The sequence below is a fragment of the Pogona vitticeps genome, chromosome 3 (assembly GCF_051106095.1).
Source record: "Pogona vitticeps strain Pit_001003342236 chromosome 3, PviZW2.1, whole genome shotgun sequence".
Lineage (NCBI taxonomy): Eukaryota > Metazoa > Chordata > Lepidosauria > Squamata > Agamidae > Pogona > Pogona vitticeps.
In genome coordinates, this window is record NC_135785.1 from 64,578,073 (window position 1) to 64,598,098 (window position 20,026).

At 36.6% G+C, this 20,026-nt stretch overlaps 1 protein-coding gene across 2 annotated transcripts in view; it reads left to right on the forward strand.

Annotated features, from left to right (window-relative positions):
• ATRNL1 (attractin like 1) overlaps positions 1-20,026 on the forward strand; it is a 695,100-nt gene that overhangs the window by 249,330 nt on the left and 425,744 nt on the right. For both annotated transcript variants that reach the window (XM_020779948.3, XM_078389598.1), the window contains exons 22-24: positions 13,331-13,425; positions 16,503-16,581; positions 18,861-19,018. In XM_020779948.3, the coding sequence (XP_020635607.2) occupies positions 13,331-13,425; positions 16,503-16,581; positions 18,861-19,018 (332 nt within the window). The remainder of the gene's footprint in view (positions 1-13,330; positions 13,426-16,502; positions 16,582-18,860; positions 19,019-20,026) is intronic.

Sequence of the window (20,026 nt, forward strand, 5' to 3'; positions counted from 1 at the left end):
ACTATATTTCCAAAACTATGTGAGATGAAATATCTACAACCTTCTTGTGAAAGTGAGTGAGTAGTATACAGTATTGTATATTGGAAGCTGTCTAGAGTAGGAGAGTTGTCCAGATAGGTGGGATAAAAATCAAATAAATAAATAAATAAACTGTAGTTTTGATCTTTGTGTTTGTGCAGAAGATAAAGGTGTGGTCACATTCTCTGTTCCTCAGTTGTCTTCTTGCTATTCTAAACTTTTCTTTTTGTTGTTGTGTGCAGTCAAGTCACTTCTGAATTACCATGTCCCTAATAGTATGTGAGATATTTAAGAAGTGGCTTAACTATTGCCATCCCCTGGTGAATTTCTGTGGCCCAATAGAGTTGTGAACCCACATCTGTTGAGTCCTAGTCTCTCACTTTATCCACTATGCCATACTCACTGTTTTATGTCACATTACGTGGCTTATTGGAAATGATATTTTAAAAAAATAAGAAGGATCATTTTGGATCACACTACTGTCATGTCTAGTAATATATATTATGCAAAATGGCAGTGGCTTCTACTTTATTACACAGACAGTTAAAAAGCATTGGAGCAGTTGCTTACATCTTTTTTTAACAGTCAACCGTTTTGTGGATGATGTGTATGTGCATGTGCTTTGCTTGTTCAAGAGAAAGGGTAGTAGCTTTATTATCTACACAAGGCATGAGCAAATTACAGATTGCTTCTTGAGAAAAAAATAGTGCTTTTTAAAATTCACTTTTCGCTTAGAGGTGAGGAATCTCATGGACCTTGAAATTTTCGTATCAAAATATCTCATCTAACTGAGAATGTATACATTGAAAAGAATATAGTGAGGTTTTTTTTAACACAGATGCAAGAGTGAGCAATACCATTTATTGCACCATTGAAAAGTCCCCATATTTTTCTGTACTGAAGTGGGGTTTTCTCCACAAAGCTTGCAATTTATATGAATTTTAGTGGTCAAATAAAAGGTATTAGCTACTCTTACATATGAGTAATCTTTGGAGCCCACACATCCTTTTCCTTATACTTTCTAAGTTTTTAAATATCCTTAACACTGATAACCTCAGCCTCCATGAAACTCTTAAATTCCCTCTATAAAGCTGTCCAAATTGGCAGCCATCCCTACATCTTGTGGTACAAAATGCCGTGGTTTAACTATGTGCTGAGTGAAGAAGTACTTTTTATTTTGTCTCAATTGCTCCCCACACCCTTCTGCTTCAATGGCTGTTCACTGATAATTCCTTTAGTTTTATTTCCTTCTGGGAGGGGGTTGTAGGGGAGCTAAAGGTACAAGAATAATATTACAGATTCAACTTCATGACAGTTTTCCAAGACAGCACTAAGTTTCTAAAGAACTTGTTTATTTTAAATTGGTCCCATGTTGAGTAATATGCTTGTATCACCCAGTAAAACAGGTCGTTTTTGAAAGTTAGTGTATATGGAAGGTTCTTTCCTTGGCTACCAGGAGAAGAAGAATAAGGAAGTGGCTAGGCACTCTGCTTTGTGCAATGATTCATGGCTAAGATTTGATGGGGCAGTGGAAGACAGTAAACTTGTTCAACCTAGGGGTACAAATTGGGGGAAAACCAAAGAGAATGTTAACTGCAGATACTGGAATATATAAGGGCACATTCAATTCAGGATGACCTTGGGAACACTCCTGATCATGGCAGTAGACCATCTGATTATTTCCCCCTAGTAGGTTGTTGCGTTTGGTTCAATTAAGATATTTCAGTGTTACAGAGTCTTGTATAATTGCTATTGGAATACTTTTTACACTCCTTAAAGAGTGTATTATTCTCTTTTCAAAAGTGCATGTCGCACAGAAAACATGTATGTAATTATGTATATTTAAATACAACATTAAGAAAGTAGAACTATACTTGATTTTCCATAAAGAATAGTGGAAAAGATAGTCAAGCACTAGATGGCAGCCTTACTGTACTTAAATAACCAGTTAAACTCCAAAAATGTTTGGCTGATATTATTTTAGAAAACAAATGAAAGTAACACTAATATGTGTTAGCAGAAATCAGTTTTAATAAATGGAATTGCAATTTCAAATCAAGAACAGAGCAAAATAAAAATGGTAAATTCCAAATGTAGAAACTCAGTACAGCTAACCTGAGTGAAATGAGAGATACAGACTGGTAATTTGATTTTCTGTTACTGCCTTTTTATTGCTAGTTTTCTTTTGGGACACCATTTGTTTAAACTAAATACCTACTGTAATTGTAAAGCTGTCATGCTTGACTTAGAGTAATGAGTTCCAGCAATTATGTTTGACACTAATTGACTTTGCAGATTGAGGCTATTTTTATTACTCTTAAATGTAATAGTGATGATCACCACAAACTGTCATTGTACTTTCAATATTTGGTAATTTAGGAATAAAAGCTGTTTAAAAATCTCTCTAATATTTTAAGGTGGCTAGTGGAACAAATTGCATCTTGAATTAGAAATCCAGAGCAGTGTGTGAGAAATAATAGAAATAGCATATACTGTAGTTTACCCGCAAAATATGACATAACATAATGAAGATACTGGACATAAAATATTTGGGACTTCCAGAGAATTGTAAATAACATTTGCAAATAATGCATGGGATATTGTGACTCTACTGAAAGTCTAAAATATTCTTTTAGCTCACATATTTGCCTGAAAGGCACTCTAGAACTGTTGTGTCATTCGGACTGATGTGTACAAAATCAGTTTCTCTGCTGGAAGGGTAGACTGTGCCAGATCTCTGGGAAAATAAGCTACTCCTGCTCCAAAGTTACGGTGGCAGTGAAGATATTAGTAAAAGATTCCATCTTTTTCTGGATAATCCCTTTCTCTTTATGCCAATTTCATGAAAGAATAGAAAAGGAAGGTCATCTGTATGTTCTGCTTCTTCATTTCTGGAGATACCTGGTTGGGATAGATTGCTGGACCAGATGGACTTCAATCTCACCCAGCAAAATGCCTTTCATAACTTCACAGTCATTATACTCCCTTGCATTATCACAATGTCTTGAATATATGTAGCTCATTTGCTTGGTAGTATGCTTTATTTGCTTCTGGGTCAACATTCATAGGCTTGCTTTACACAAATAATTCTTTTTGCTCCATATATTCCTGATTAAATTTTTGCAGTGTGAATGTCATTTTTTTCCTGTTGGATAACTCAGAAGGCAGTGTGATGCAGTGTGAAACAGGGTAGATGTATAGGTCTACATTGTAGATACTGGTGGAAGTTTTATCTATTTTAGTCTCAGATATTTAATCAAATTTTTATCTAGCTCAATGGCAATGATAAATTAACTTCAATTGAAACCCAAATAAAAATTTGATCTTACCATATTTATCATTTTACTGGCATTTTGGTGTTTCTTTTCTTAACAAATAATGAGAATCAATTCTATCTTTTCAGTAGAGCCATAACATCCAATTATGCACATAGAATCAATTTGACAGCAAGCTAAATGTACATGAAAGGAACTGCAGAGTTGGAGGAGACCCTATGGATCATTGAGTCCAACCCCACCTCGGAGGCACAGTGGGAAATCAAATGTCCAGCCTGTGGATCCACAGCCAGATACCTCAACCACTGAACTATCCAGCAGTTTAGAGCTTTGGTGCTTATATTTTGTCATGGTTCCAACCATTCCACCCATATTTTCACTGTACAATTATCTGGTAGTTAAGGAAAAAAAACTCCAAAGATGTTATGTGCCATCAGGTCACTTCTGATATATGTTGACTAGAGATTGGCATCAACCATTGGTTCAGTGGTTTGTGCTGGTTTGTCCTTCAGATGAACAGATGTTTGGCAGTTCCCAGCTCTGCCTCCTCCAGTGGTACCAAATCAGAGATAGTGCCCTGGTTTCCCTGCCTCACCTCCTCTGATTGCTCCCTCTGAGTGCGTGGGGTTGGGAACTGTTGAATACTTGTTCATCTGAAGAATGAACTGGAATATATCTGTGAAGATTCTCAGTCATCCAGGTGAGGTTATCTGGAAGTTGAGTCATGGCAACTGGACTTCTTTCTTATTAGGTTGAAATGTTTCACTACTCATCCAAGTAGCTTCTTCAGTCTGAGGAGAATTGGTAGGAGATCCCTGACATATCCTCTACATTGATATCACTTCTCCCGGGTCTGAATAGGCTCACTAGAACGACAAAGGACTGGGGGTGAATGAAAATCTCACTTTTGCAGTCCTTCTGCACCCATTGTAATGGGTTGTTAACTGCCGTTAACAGTGGTCTTTCCGGTTGGTGTGGTCCTAATCTTTCTGGGAATGGATGAAAGGGCAGCATGACAAATAGGAGACAGATTGTATCTAAGGCCTCCACCCCTGCTAACTCTATGCACCTGTATGGCCTCCCTGACCTCTCTCTCAACCATCTATCTTCTCAGTCCAAAATGAGTACACCTTGGTCATCAAATAAGTCTCCTTTGTCCTTCAGATGAAGGAACACTGCAGATTGCGATCCTGAGCCATTGCCCCTCTTGTGCTGGGTCATACTCTTTACTGACTCCTCAGATTCCCCTTAGGCTGAAGAAGCTACTTGTGTGAGCAGTGAAACATTTCAGCCTAATAAGAAAGAAGTCCAGGTGCCATGACTCAACTTCCAAATAAACTGGCATGAGCCGCCAAACTGGCAGTTCATGCCCATCTCTAGTTAAGAGCTTCCAGAATGCCATATCATTAACAACTCTGCTCAGATCTTGCAAATCAACAGCATCTCATGTTAGGTTGTTCTTTCTTCCTTCCTGCCCCCCTTCTTAGTAATATTTTATTTTCCAGCAAGTTCTGCTCAGGTCTTGCAAACTAGCAACAGTGGCTTCCTCTTTTGAAACGCTCTGCCTCATCTTCCTCTCTTCCTACTGCCCTCCCCTCTTTCCCAGCAACATTGTCTTTTCTGGTCAATTCTGTATTCTCATATGTGCATGGTAGGGTAGCCTCGGCTTACTGATGTTTGTACTAGTGAAAGTTCAGGCTTGATTTGACTGAGCACCTATTTTCTGCCTTTATGGCTTTCTGTGGTATTTATCAGGTTCTTCTCCAACATCACATTTCAAATGAGTTGATTGTTGTCCCTGCTTTTCTACATTTTCTTTCTCTCACATAGTATGCATGAATTTGACTTTGCTTTCCAGTGACATTCTGTTCTAACTCCAGCCTTTCCCTTTCTTTTAATTTCAGAAAGCAAAGGGACATATTTTGGAAAACATACACACAATATGTCTGTAAAACTTTTGTCCCAATATAGCTTTTCTTCTTCAGCTTGCCTAACTCAATAAAATAAAATAAAATAAAATAATAAAAAAGGGACTGGCAATTGGAACATAGCTTTCCAGTCTGCATTTGATGAAGCAGGCATGACAATGTTAGTTTAACCAAGAGGTCAAAGGGTGTGCATATTTCTACACTGTAAGAGTTGTACCTACTCACACATTTGTTTCACCATTTCATTAAGTCCAAAAGAGCCCTTCAAAATATTTTGGCACAGAGGGACTATGGCCACATCCAAGTAGTTCTTGCTTCTGTCTTCTCCCAGTAACCATAGTGCAGATCATAGGCTCATCTTCTGGAATCCTCTACCACTGGGTAATTCTATATCAGGAAAATTTCTGATTGGATTTGTGTGTTGTGTATGTATGTGTAAAGTTCCATTTTAAAAAGCCAGTGAATTCAGTTTTTCAAAAACCCTCCAATTTATGAATGTGGAATATATTGTGCTTTTGTATCCACGATTCACAAATGGAGGAAAGGGTCTGGTATAGCTGCACAATGTCATGTCCATATTTTCAGCAGGAAAAAGAATGCCAAGCTTTACATAGCAAAAAGCAGCCGGAGTTTTGACACCAATGGCAGTGGTCAGGATGGTCTACAGGCAATGTACCCTCTAATTTTCTACCAGCACTGAGTGGAAACCCTGCCCTGCGCACACAATGTTCTGGCCATGACTGGAAACAAATGAACCCTAACACTAGCTGTGGGTGCATGGCACCAACACAGTACTGTGCAGCTGCTCAGTTTAGAGGGAACATTACCTACAAGATACATATCCAGTAATTTCCAAGTGCAAGCATATCCAGATTAAAACAACAATCAAAGAATAAAAAACAAAAATGTTGTGGTCTCTTAAAAACTGTTATATTTCGATGTGAGGTTTTGTGGATACATGTACTTCTTTAGACATATTTATCTACAAAAGCTCACATTGAAATATAACAATCTTTAAGAGAGCACAGCATTTTTGTTTTCTATTCTTTGCTTTTTGTTTTTGTATGGATATCTTTAATCCAGTACCTTTGAAACACTAGATAGTTCTAATCAAGGTACTGGAGTTGGTTGAGTGAACAATATGGTACAAAATCCGTTTTTGAAATGATTGTTTAAAAGTTTGACTTCTAGGAGCTGTCCAAAGTTGGACAGTATTTGTTTATTGCAATATGTTTACTTCTCTGGAGGCTTAGATTTAACTTCAGAATATATCCCCCCCCCCCAGACATTTATGGGCTCCAGGAAAACATTTAGGAGGCTAAATGTTAAGACATATTTTACAGGAATTTGACTAGAACAATGTGTTCATTCCCTATAGAATAAAAGCACAACACTCCCATTAACCTTCTGTAGAGTCATGTGTGCTCATCAGAAAGAGAATAGCTGTTTAAAAATTCAGCAAGTATGCTGGAATTAAATGGTTGGTTAGATTTTATTTTCTTTCTTAGACATTGCTTTTCCCTACCAACATGCAGAGTTGATGTTTCCTGACTCTATCAGTGTTGGGCTTCCTACAGGCAGCTAAAATTGTTCTGAAGGGCTAAAAGATTGTTTTATTTTTAACCACTTTTTAGACAATGTCTAGGCCTGCTTTTAAATAATGTTTTTAATCCAGTTTTAAGTGCTTCTAGTTGTTAATATTTTTAATCTACTGTAAATGGTTTTGGGAATCCTGGTGGGAAAAAAGATGATAAACAAATGTTTTAAACAAACAAAGGACTGAATGAACAAATGAACAGTGCTCTTGATTATCCAACAGAATGCTCCATTTTTGAAGCACTGCTGTGTGAATAGCCAATAAAAAATCTAGCATCCAATAACCGCTAATGTGTCTGCCATCTGTAACCAACTGCTAAAACTATTTGAATGAAGTGCTTCCTTGAGAGTGACCCCAACCAGACTTTAATGACTGTGAAATGGGTAAAAATCCTTCTGCTCTGGTGTAAATACTGTTTAATACTCAGTTTGATATAATTTATTACAGAAGGCATTAAGTGAAAGAAAAAACATTCCATTTCTATATAGATGTGCCTAATAAATTTTTGAGTACAAACCATATTTGTGAGGGGATTAAGAAATCTGTGAAAACATTACTTTTTATCTGATAAGGCTGGTAAGAGTGTAATTATTTTAAATAATAAAAAAATTAAAAGATTTGAACAGCACAGAATGGTATCTATCTATCTATCTATCTATCTATCTATCTATCTATCTATCTATCTATCTATCTATCTATCTATCTATCTATCTATCTATCTATCTATCTATCTATCTATCGCCAGCTCTTCATTCAAATCTGTCACCTGGTTAAGAAAGCCATCTATGTGGAATGTGAAAGCTATTCATTTAATAAAATCTGTTATGACGAATGATTATTTTGTGCATGACAAGCTTCCTCTTAATTGTGTAACTGGGAGAATAAGAAATATCTGAAAGTGAAGATGAATGTTGTATTATAATGCTGATGTATCAGTAAAAGGGTCAGATATTGAACCATGGTTACTTTACTATGTTCCATGGTACATCATGGTACTGTATAATGAAATATTGTGAAAAGTGTTGTGTTAGAAGATAAAATGTATTTATTTATGGCTACGTTGTATGAAATTGAATACTGAAGAGGATTCCAAAATTGTTTCAATGACCAGAATATTTTCTAGAAGATCTTCATGTTGGTAAAATCACAGATGCTTCTCCTGTCTTCCCTCAGACTCATCCACTTCCATTCCAAGAGTCTATTGTATAATACTTGAGATGAGTGTGAATATGATGAAAATCCAGTAGTGTTACTTACACCATCAAAGACTGATGATGTCCTCAGCAGTAATGATTTTTCATACACTTGAAATTTCTGATTCCCTTTCATCAAGGAGAAGCTGTTGGGGGGCTGCAGGATGAGAGAAGTCTTCAATTTCCAACAATTGTCCCTGCCAGTCAAATTATCCCCATATTGGTGACTTTTGGAAATTAAAAAATTTCACCTCCTCCACATCTACATCCAACAATAACTTCCTCTTGATGAAAAGAATTCTAAGGGAGCCTTAGGACCCTCAGTGGAGGAACTGGAAATTTTTAATTTACAAAACACCACCACAGTTGATGATATTATTAGCATTTCTCGGTGTAAGTTCTGTTACTGGTTTTCAGCCAATATCTTTATTGCAATTGTGATCTTTTACTCCAATTATATAATTAATTAGACCACTTGGGAAACAAGTACATGCTGGGCCAGGAATTTAGTCTTATAATGGAGAGAAATTACAGTATATAGTCATATCCAGAAACTGGTTATGATTCCTTTAATTCCTTCCCAGATCCTACCTGCCTCAGAAAAGTTCAGACATAGTCTTGTGCTTCTCATTAGGTAAAGTGAATTGCCTGCCTCTGACAAATGCCAGGACACCCTTCTCACTTTGAAGGCCCCTCAGACTCAAGCTTTCAGGCCTGGCAAGCTATTTGGAGAGCTTCATGCCATTTAGCACAACCGTTTTTTCCCTTCACAGTGGACAGGAGAAACTTCAGCTCTGGAAATGAGCAAAATGTGGGTGACAGTAATGGAAAGGGTGTAGTGCAGATGGTAGCAATAAGAGAATGAAAGCAAGGAGGGTAAGTGGTAGCAAAGATGGAAAGGGATTTACTCATGAACCTTGTAGATAAGGTCCTTTATTTTTCATAGTTAAGCTCCTGGTATCAAAGTATTTTACCAAAATGACTGTAGAGCCCTATACTGTAGATCAGTGGTTCTTAACCTTTGTTACTCAGGTGTTTTTGAACTGCAGCTCCCAGAAACTGCAGCCAGTACGGCTGGTGGTGAAGGCTTCTGGGAGTTGCAGTCCAAAAATACCTGAGTAACCCAAGGTTAAGAACCAGTGCTGTAGATGATTTAATGCAGTGGTCCCCAACCTTGGGCCTCCAGATGTTCCTGGACTTCAACTCCCAGAAATCCTGGCCAGCAGATGTTGTGGTAAAGGCTTCTGGGAGTTGTAGTCCAAGAACATCTGGAGGCCCAAGGTTGGGGACCACTGATTTAATGACACAAATGTGATACTGCCCTTGCTGTTGTAACATGGGTATCATTGAGATGTTAGGAAAATAATGACCAAAATCCTCTTGTGCTAATGGCACAGTCTTTGGAGGTAAATTGCCCCAAGAAATCAATGTGGACATTATGAGTTGCATGCTGAATCACACAATTTGCCTCCATTTATTTCATTTGCATTATGCCAGTGTAACTAGGCAAGAGGATTTGGGCCAATGTTTGTTGGGTTTAAGGTAATTGGAATTTCTATTCAGCTAATGCTTAGTATCTCACTTTAATTTGGTTACAACCAATGAAGATGTCTTTTTAAAAAGTAATTTGTTTTTCATGTACACCTTATGTAAACTCTCAGTAGTTTTATGTTTATGGATATATAAACAGTGTTCGTTTTGATCAAAATCTTGTGATAGGACTTTGCACTGGCTGGTTAACCGACAGAAATATTGTGGTAATAAAATATATCTGTGTAAACAGGTTTTAACTTGGACCAGAGGTTTTTGCAGTTTATTTGTTTAACCTATATTTCTGTTGCTTAATTCAAGTTTTATATTTTATCATACAAAAAAAACCCTTAGACTGTCAATAAATTGCTTTTCAGAATTACTAAAGAATGATCTTTATTTCAATTGTTTTTACAAATGACTAAAACTCTTCCGTGAGTCATATGTTTGACCTGTTTGTTGTTTTAAAAGGTATGAAAGGTCCTTGACATGTAAGCTCTTGAGGAAAACATCTCATACTGAAATCTGATGGGCAAAATTACAGACCTAGAAAATCTTGGAAATGTGTGAATTCCATTGAGCCTTTTCAGACTGTGACGGTGTATAGGTGTGGAAATCTAAAACACACTGCATTACAGTAATGCAATACCTCAGTGGCTAACACTACTGGCTAGATCCAGCTAAAGATATATTAGAAGGAAAGAAAAAAGCAGAAAGAAAATGAGAGTAGTTGAAATAAGATGGCATTGCAATATATATATTTATTGAAAAATGCCAAATTGAAATTCATAGGATTGCTACTAAATTTCTGGATGGGGACTTATAAGAGACTCTGCCCCATGTAAATTAGAAAGGCCTAATTGTTCCTGCTTCTCTGGCTATATGGTTAGAATCCTACTCTTTGAAATAGAAGCCATATTCTGTCCCTATAGAGTCAATTTTCTACTGCAAAACTAAAGCTGCTGACAGAACATTTCAAAGATAACCATGCTCTGTTGAGATCTCACTCCTCTTTCTTACTGTATTGGTCTTTCTTGACACACTGGGAGTTGTGCTACGATGTTACCCTCTGTGACCTTGCTGTTGCCATGTACATTTTACATTTTTCATACCACTGCCCCCCTTACAAAATTCTTGTTTCCCTTACATAGACCTCACTACATGTGCTGGGTATGACATTTTTTTCTGTGAAACTATGGGTACTGCGTTGGAATTTGAACTGAGATGAGCAGTGTGAAAGCTTGACCCTATGTACTCTTCCTCGCAGGATACATGGTCTGTGGGACAGAAAGTGGAATCAATTGTGTGATAGGTTGATATTCCTCCTGTCAAAGTTTGTTGATGTTTCCCTTGCTAGGGTATTATTGGTTCATATTGCTGTGACTTCTGTATTGTGATATGATTGCTAGGAATTCTGTGAGAGTTGCTGATGGTAGTGTTGTGTTGCCTATTCTTGCTGGAATTGTTGTGCTTTTCGTATTACTGCCAAGGAGCTTATATTTTTGTAAGTCCTGTTAAGCCCTTTATGGATCTAGATTTGGAACACTTTTCTTTATATTCATATTATGTTTGACTTTGATAATGTAATCTAAAACAGACAGTTTTAGGCTATTATTTGAATTGCTTGTAGATCTTGTACAGATCTCTGTAAGTTCATCCCATATATGCAAAGTCGCTTGTTATAATCAGAGTTTATCTAACATTGTAGTTCTGTGAAGTATATTAATTTTACTGTGTGCTATGGAGTGATGATACCATTCTCACAAACTGTATTGCCCCATCGAAGCAGCAAATCTACTGATAATTGGGATATTTGGAATATTTTTATGAAAAACATTTTCCTTAGAGCTTGGTACTGAACAATTTAAATATGGTTGAGCTAAATCTAGGATTTATTTATTTATTTATTTATTTATTTATTTATTTATTTATTTATTAAATACTGATATTTATTCAAACTGATTTTCTAATACTTTTGTCATGACTTGATCATTTTTGTCCTGCCAATGGTTTGTAGTATGGAAACTGATTGCAAGTAGAGATGGAGGTATTTGTATACAAATATATCCCCCGGGTGGAAATAACGGACTGTCCACTTACCATTCCGCCGCGGACGCATACTTGACGGAGCCTTCCTATCGCGCCATTGTCTGCAAAGGATTACCCACTCTGTGACTTGGCAGAGAGGCTTGTCATCCTGCCTCTTGCCAGGAGTGGCTAATCCATTGCAGACAATGGCACGATCAGAAGGCTTTGTTGACTGTGCATCTGCGCCAGAATGCCGAGTGGACAGTCCGGCCCCATGGGACAAACCCTCGTTATTTCCACCTGTGGAGGGATATTCATATAGGAATACCCTCATCTCTAATTGGAAGTAGATCTGTGTGGTCCAAGCAAAGATATAAACCTGTACCAGAAACTGTGTATGTATCCTTCTTGGCTTTGCAATCCTGTGAACACCATAATGTAAATGCAGTATCTGAGTCCTTATGCTTCTCTGTTTCCATCATGGTATTTTGTGAGTTATAGACTCTAGGAATGTATGTTCCTAACTTTTTTTAATGGGACCTAATGTGGTACCATCTATCTTAGCAGGATCATATGATCAGTTAATTAACATAACAACCTTCTTTTGCCCATGATTCAGAGAACAATGCATGTTGGTAAAGTCTTAAAGCAACTATACTACACCCACAATGGTATGCAACGGAAATGCCAAATAAATAAAATTGAAATGTATTGCTGCAATAGAATCAAAGGACTATGCTTTTTCAATTTTTGTGCACTTGTGTGATTTAAATAAATATAAAATATAATGCATAGTGGTATCATGATGATAACAATGTTTGCATGTAGCTTAAAATAATTCACTGGGTTATTTTTTTCAGTGTTGGAATACAACAGTAGAGAGTTCCTTAGTGCCATGTTTAATATGCTGAAAGTGTATATAGTTTAGTAGTGTGGGCAGCAGGGTTCTTTCATCTAGGTAAAACAAAACTATGCAATATGCTTACATTTATTGTAGTTTTCAGTTTTGTACACTCTTTGAGATGTTCCTAATATTTAAATATTTGTCTAATACTAAAACTATTACACTTTGTGACTTATTGATCTTAAAAGGACTTCTGCTAGTACCATAAATAGGAACATGTTTGACCTAACAGTGCGACTTTGACTGAAATATATGTTGCTTTTAGGGGGTTGGGCACAAGCCTGTCATGTTGGCAGAACATTTGTCTGCTGTCTCATTACAGATATTTAGTATCAGAGTAATCTGCCAACAGAACTGCTATGATATGCTGGTAGACAAACAAAAACAGAGATGAAGAAGAGGCCAGTTAGGATGGGAGAGGAGGTGGATTGTTCCACATCCGTATCTCCTCCATCCAATGGACACTGACACAATAGTCAAACTAAGTTAGGCTAGGATGCAGTTTGTCCTAACCAATTTCCAGTATGTGTAGGTTAGAAGAAACGTTGATTCAACACAGCTTCAGCTGGCTTTGTGTCAACTCAGCTGGCCCTTAGCTATTTTGACTAGTTAGGACTGGACAGTTCATGCTGCTGTATTCCATGATATGACATGAGTAGTCAAGCATGAGAGAAGAGGGATGAGTAAATCAACACAGCACCATGGAAAAGGAAATAAATTTGTGGGTCAGATGTGGGTCATTAATCAGAGTATATTGATTGTGTTAGAATGTTGGTAATCTTATAATCTGAAGAAAAAAAATTAAATGCATGTTCAATGTAAGAGCATTTGCTCATTTTTAAACATTTTGTTCACAGATAGCTTACTGATTGACTATCAGTTTACATTCAGTTTATTACAAGAAGATGATCGCCATCACACTGCCATAAACTTCATTGCAAATCCTGAACAGGTAAGATGATACCTGTGACTGTGTGTTATGTGATTATTTCCTTTTAGTTTTTGTTCTTTGGTAATCTGTTTGTATGAACTGAAAGGTGCCAGGTAGGAGTGATATAAATAGCGCTTGCAATGCAGGGAGATATGGGCTCTTGTTTTTCTTCAGGCTGAAGATAATAGATTGAGAACCTAGGTTTTGAAATTTTTGCTCCCAATCATGTTTACCTTAGGTTATTGTTGTTTAGTCGTTACGTTGTGTCCGACTCTTCATGATCCCATGGACCAAGGCTTGCCAGGCCCTCCTGTCTTCTACTGCCTCCCAGAGGTTGGTCAAATTCATGTTAGTAGTTTCAATGACACTGTCTAACCATCATGTCCTCTATCGTCCCCTTCTCCTCTTGCCTTCACACTTTCCCAACACCAGGGTCTTTTCCAGGGAGTCTTCTCTTCTCATGAGATGGCCAAAGTATTGGAGCCTCAGCTTCAGGATCTATCCTTCCAGTGAGCACTCAGGGTTGCTTTCATTAAGAATGGATAAGTTTGTTCTCCTTGCAGTCCAGGGGACTCTCCTCCAGCACCACAATTCAAAGGCATAAATTCTTCGGTGGTCAGCCTTCTTTATGGTTCACCTCTCACTTCCATACATCACTACTGGAAAAACCATAACTTTGATGATGCGGACCTTTGTTGACAAAGTGATGTCTCTGCTTTTTAAGATGCTGCCTAGATTTGTCATTGCTTTCCTCCCAAGAAGCAGGCATCTTTTACTTTCTAACTTAGGTAGCATCATCCTTATTGATGTCTACTCTACTCCAGTGTTCTCTTGTAGATTGCTGGCTGTTTATCCCTTGGAGAGCATGTCTGTAAAGGAACTGTTAAAATACTTGCTCATTTCTGTGCAGGGTTGATTTCTCTGTAGTCACCTAAATTTTCAGTCAGTCCCTTTCTGTGTACAAAGACGCAGCCAGTATGTTTATTTTCTGTGGCATTGGCATTGGTTGATATAACTCTCTACATCTGAAAGAGGGAGACTAAATATAATAATATTTGGTGGGTGAAGCTTGTTGAAGATCATAATGTCAAGCATATCTCTCAGAGGAGAACTGAGAGATATGCTTTCATATAACTGTGTCTAAAAGGAACTCTGGGATGAGAGGAGCAAGTTTTTGTGTCATGTTTACTCTTGACTCATTCTTAATTGCAAATAACAATAGGAAAAAATATTTTGCTATTTTTTCACTTGACCTTAGTAGGTATTTCTTGGAATCTAATAGTACCGAAAAATCTTGCTCCTTTTCATACTACTGTATTTTCCCTAACAATACATACATTTTTAATGTTTATCTAAGGTGCCATGTAAGAAACAATCATAAAACAACCAAGATATTAAGTCTCAGGAGGTCTGCTTTGTCTGCTTTGTGTGGCTTTACTACTGACACTTAGAAAAATGGCTGTTGTCATGAATGCCACAGTTACTGTTACTGTGGTTGAGAAATCTTCAGGCTGCTAAATCTTCATCCTCTCCCTAAATTTATGAGTATTCAATAATCCTCTGTACAGAATTAAATTAAAATTATTCCTCATGCATCAAAGATGCTGCTATAAAAATATCTGGCTGCAATACTTTAACTTGAACATAACATGTCTGTGAGTTCAGTTGTTGAGAGCTCATATCTCTTCTGCAGCAATTCTCATTTCTCAATAGTTTGAACTTAAAAAACACACACATTTTAGTAACAATGTAGATACTTTTTGTAGAATAGTTTGTATGGATGGCCAGGCTTTTGTTTCCCTGAAACATGTAGCTTGTAGCATTCTTCTTCACTTTTATTCCATGAGTCCACCTGAAGAGTCTACAATTGAAACATGAAATCCTGCTTCAATGAATAGCTAATAGACTTTGCAATAACAACACAATAGAAACATACTATTTGATCTATGTTGACCTGCAACTCCCATGACTGCGAACATTGACTGATATTGAGCATGACGAGAGGCATTAAAATCTGGAGACCCACTCTTATTCAGAGCATGTTTATATTGGACAGAATCCTTTTGGGATTTTACTCCAGAGGAAAAGAAATTGCATAAATTGTGGCAATAAATTACAAATAATTAACAAGATGCCAGTCGTGTGCCTGGTTGTTTGCCAGTTATGTGACCAAGCACGAAGTCAACCGTTTGATTGGCACATGGTTAATTGGCTGCAATTTGCAGTCACAACTTGCAGTATTTTATTATGTTTTATTATGCTTTTATATTTGTAGTTATGTTTTTATTATCTTGCTCTGTGTTGTTAACTGCCCAGAGTGGCTAAATGGGCAGTATATAAATGAAATGAAATAAAAATAAATAAATAAACTTATGTGATTTCAGAGTAAAATCCCAACAGGATTCTGAGCTCGGTATTTCTCTTAGGTTTGCAAGCTGCCTTATGAACATGGTTGCCTTAATCCTTGTAGCAAACATATAAGGAAGACTATCTTGATGTTACAGATTGAAAGCTGAGGCATATTACTGCAGACCCCTGCTCAAAGCTGATACTTAAAGAGAGGACTTGTTATTCAACACACCATGCTGTCCTCTGAGGTGTTAATGTCCTGTCCTTTAAGCTGATCCAGTTGCATATGCCTATGTATGTGTTGAGAGAACCACACACTTAGCTGTACTGCATAGATATTAGAATATGCACCGGGCTATAATTTCGGGTTATTGACCATGTTGATTATGCAACATGTGCTCCAGGTTGTTTTTATTAGTTAAATATTACTTTCCCCTCCTTCCATATTTGGTACCAGACAAGTCCTCGTTGCTCACCAGAGCAGTTTTTCTGGGTTTTGGTCCATCACCAACACTCTTTGAGATCAGCTGGGTATCCTTTTAAAATCAGTATTGGATCCTTTTCAGAGACATATGCAGAAAGAACTTACATTTCTAGCTATGGCGGAGAGAGTTGTTGAAACTCATAGTCCAGTGCTACTTATCATGTCCAAGATATTTAGGATTAGGGACTGGGTGGAGTTGCTGACTGGGATAAAGCCATTGCTATAAAAAGTATATTTACTCATGGTTTCCCTTTAAAATTTTTAGTCAAACAAAAATTTGGATATATCGATTAATGCATCAAACAACTTTAACCTGAATATCACCTGGTCTATTGGCAATACAGGTAAGAAAGACCAATACTGATTTTTCCATTTTTCCATATTATCTCAAGTACTGATAGTTTAACTATATTTACATGATTGCCTTCTTTGTTTCTTATTAGTAAAGCTTAATAAAATGTATTCTTTTCCCATTCTCATTATGCTATTATTAATGATATTACTTAAAACTCAGATAATTTGCAATCTGAATAAAGGTTCATTAACATGTTAACTTTCTTCTCTATTCAATTAAAATTACTTGGATAGCAAAACCTTGTATGTGCTTTAAAATTTTAGAATGGCAGTATTATGAACACAATGATTTTAATTAAGATAAATTACTTCCTTAACTACTGCAGAGGCTGAGTTTTTAATTTCTTTGTTTCTGTGTTCAAGCTAGGAATTTAATTATTAACCTTAACATTGATATCAAACAATAAAATCCTTCTGTTGGGTGCTGATAAAAAAACTCTGCTTATCTTTCACCCCCTCCCCCTTGAAAAAACTTGTGAACCCAACTTCTGTATTGGCTTTTAATATAATTCTGTGTTTAGAAAGTTTCTTTGAATTGGTTCTGTTGACTTTCTGAGAATATATCCAAGGAGAACACCATTGATTGAATTTTAATTAATTATTCAGAATGAAAAGAACAGGACGTACTTCACTCTTTATAAAATAGATCTGTTTCTCCAAGTGTCAATTTATGTTTATCCCCAGTGAATGCCACAGTATTTGAAAGAGAAAATGTAAGTTTGCAACCATATCATGGGCACACATCCAAGATGCACCTGTGTGTTCCTGTGTTTAATACACATGCTGTTCCCTTCCAAACATTTGGTACAGGGCTTTTTTTGTTTTTGTTTGGTTTTTTGCCACAAGATATGTACCACTTGCTTACAAATCAAATATGTACTGTATATCATGTGAAAATGTCCCAAACACATGTTGAGACCAAAGTCAAAGGCACTGAGTGACTGGAACAGGAAGACACCCCTAAAATTCATGATGGAAAACCTAGAATTCATTATGTTACACACACACACACATTTTTCCTTAACTCCTTGTTACTCTGAGATCTGGGCTGGCATCATATGGTGTTTATGTTCATTCTTGAACACAATGCAGCACAGGTAATGCCATCATCTATAACATTGCTTCTGAAAATATGCAATGATTGGCAACATTCCTTTGTTCTTTTAATGAATAGTTTCAAAGGCCAAAACCAGACGAAAAGTAAAAAGCAAAGAAGACAAAAATATTGCGGCACCTTAAAGATTAACAGCAATATTTTAATGTGGACAAGTCCACCTCCTCAGACATAAGAGTTTTAATGGCTAGCATTTACTTGGTATCTTCTCTCATTACATTTTGGCTGAAATATATTCAGGGACATTTTGAAGATATTTTTCTTTTTCACTTTTTATGACATCTTTTAATTTTTGTAGATGGATTTTTTTCTTTAACAAGAAACTTAAATTCATGGGAAAGTAATGAGTTCCATAATAAGCAACACAATTTCTCTTCCAGGCTAAGAATACTTTCTGTAGGGTGAGGAATGATTTTCAAAGAAACCCCCCCCACACACACACACACATCATACTATTCCTAGAAATTCCTTTTGGTATATGTAAGCTTTTGTTTCATTTCTCCAGTTCAGCAATTCAGATCATGCTGAGTAGCAGTAGAGTCTTGCAAATGAGTTGTTTATCTGGCTTAATATTAAATTTCTTATGAACAGTATACTACAGCAATATTTTAAAATCATTTTTCCATACTTGATTAACTGATGCAATTTTGGTATAAATTACATGTAGACATTTTATTGGTTGCATTAGTGAGATAAAGTTGCTATAAACCCAGCATTGTTCTATGTATGATTTAGGAATCATTAATATTCTTCAGAAGTGAGCATATACTAGGAGTACATATGTATAATATATACACAGTCACATTTTATATTTGTAGTGCTTTTTTCTATCTTTCAAAGAACTTGGGTTTACATGTTTACATATTCCTCTTTATGTTTCCACATTAATTTCTAAGATCATTTACCTGATTTGTTTGAACATCAAAGTACACAGAGAAGAACTCTGTGGTTAAATTTCTTCCTTTGGAGTGGGTGGAGCTTTGGGGACTTTGTATTTGCATATATTCATGAATATTTTTATACATGTTTTATAAATTTTAATTTAAAATTGGTTTTATTATTCTGACTCACCCTTGGTGCTGGGTAGAGTGGCCACAAATGAAAATCCATGTGCAAAACTGATCTATGTTTTGTTGTTTTTAAATATTTTTGTAGCTGGAACAATATCTGGAGAAGAGATTCCTGTGGTTTCAAGGGCTAATATCAAGGAATACAGAGACAGTTTTTCCTGTGAAAAGTTCAACTTCAGGAGCAACCCGAATATTACTTTCTATGTATATGTCAGCAACTTTTCATGGCCAATCAAAATACAGGTTAGTATAAATAAGAGTCTTGAGATTTATATTTTTTTCCTTCATGTCTGCCACACATTCAAAACTGGGGATTCTACCATTGCTAGTCCCTTGCAGTGTTCCTTTCAGCCTTAAACATGTGTGGTTCATCATTTTCAAATGCTTGCCAAACCTCACTATGAATTCCTCCACCTAAATAGCAAAATAAGGTCCTGGGTTGTTACTGAGGAAAAAACAAATCTGCATGCTTTCTGCACATTTATAAAAACAGTGACTAGTTTTCTGAAAACTGTTTGATTTAATGAGGCCTGATTGCTGAAAGAAAAAAAAGTTTATCCCTGTAGAGTATAAAAATTAGAAATGATTTTTCTCTCATTTTCTGTGCTTCGAGGCTTCTGTAATGTTTAATGCAATATGGGCTAGTTCCTACTGTGTTGTAAAAACCCTAATCTATATCCTACTGGTGCCTTATGTGAAAACTAGGAAAATTTCTTTCTTTCTTTCTTTCTTTCTTTCTTTCTTTCTTTCTTTCTTTCTGCTGACAAATTTCAGTAAATGTACAGTTGAGGCAGTTTAACACAAAGGGTTACATAGGCTTACCTTTTTAAGAATAGGGGTTATTTTGTTTGTTGGGGATGAATGGGAATCATGATTCAATATAGATGTCCTCCTGAGGAAAGGGAAAAGGTGGTAATTTTTGCTGATTCTTCCTCCTTGCAGTCTCCATTTTTGCTTATGTTGTTCTGGAAGGTTCCTCTTGAGGCAGTTTATGTCTCCCTCCCTCCCTCTCTGAGAGAGAGAGAGAGAGAGAGAGAGAGAGAGAGAGAGAATATGTTTAATAACCCACAAAGGGCTTCAGAGAAAAGGAGTGTTCTGCAAAACATACCACTGCAACCTCTTCTGTCTCACTGGAGAAAAATTGTGTTAAGTGCAAGTCTAAATTAAACCCACTATTTAAATCCTTAACATTATAAGGACTGAGAGTGCAATTCTCAGATGTGTATATACAGAGAGAGAGAGAGAGAGAGA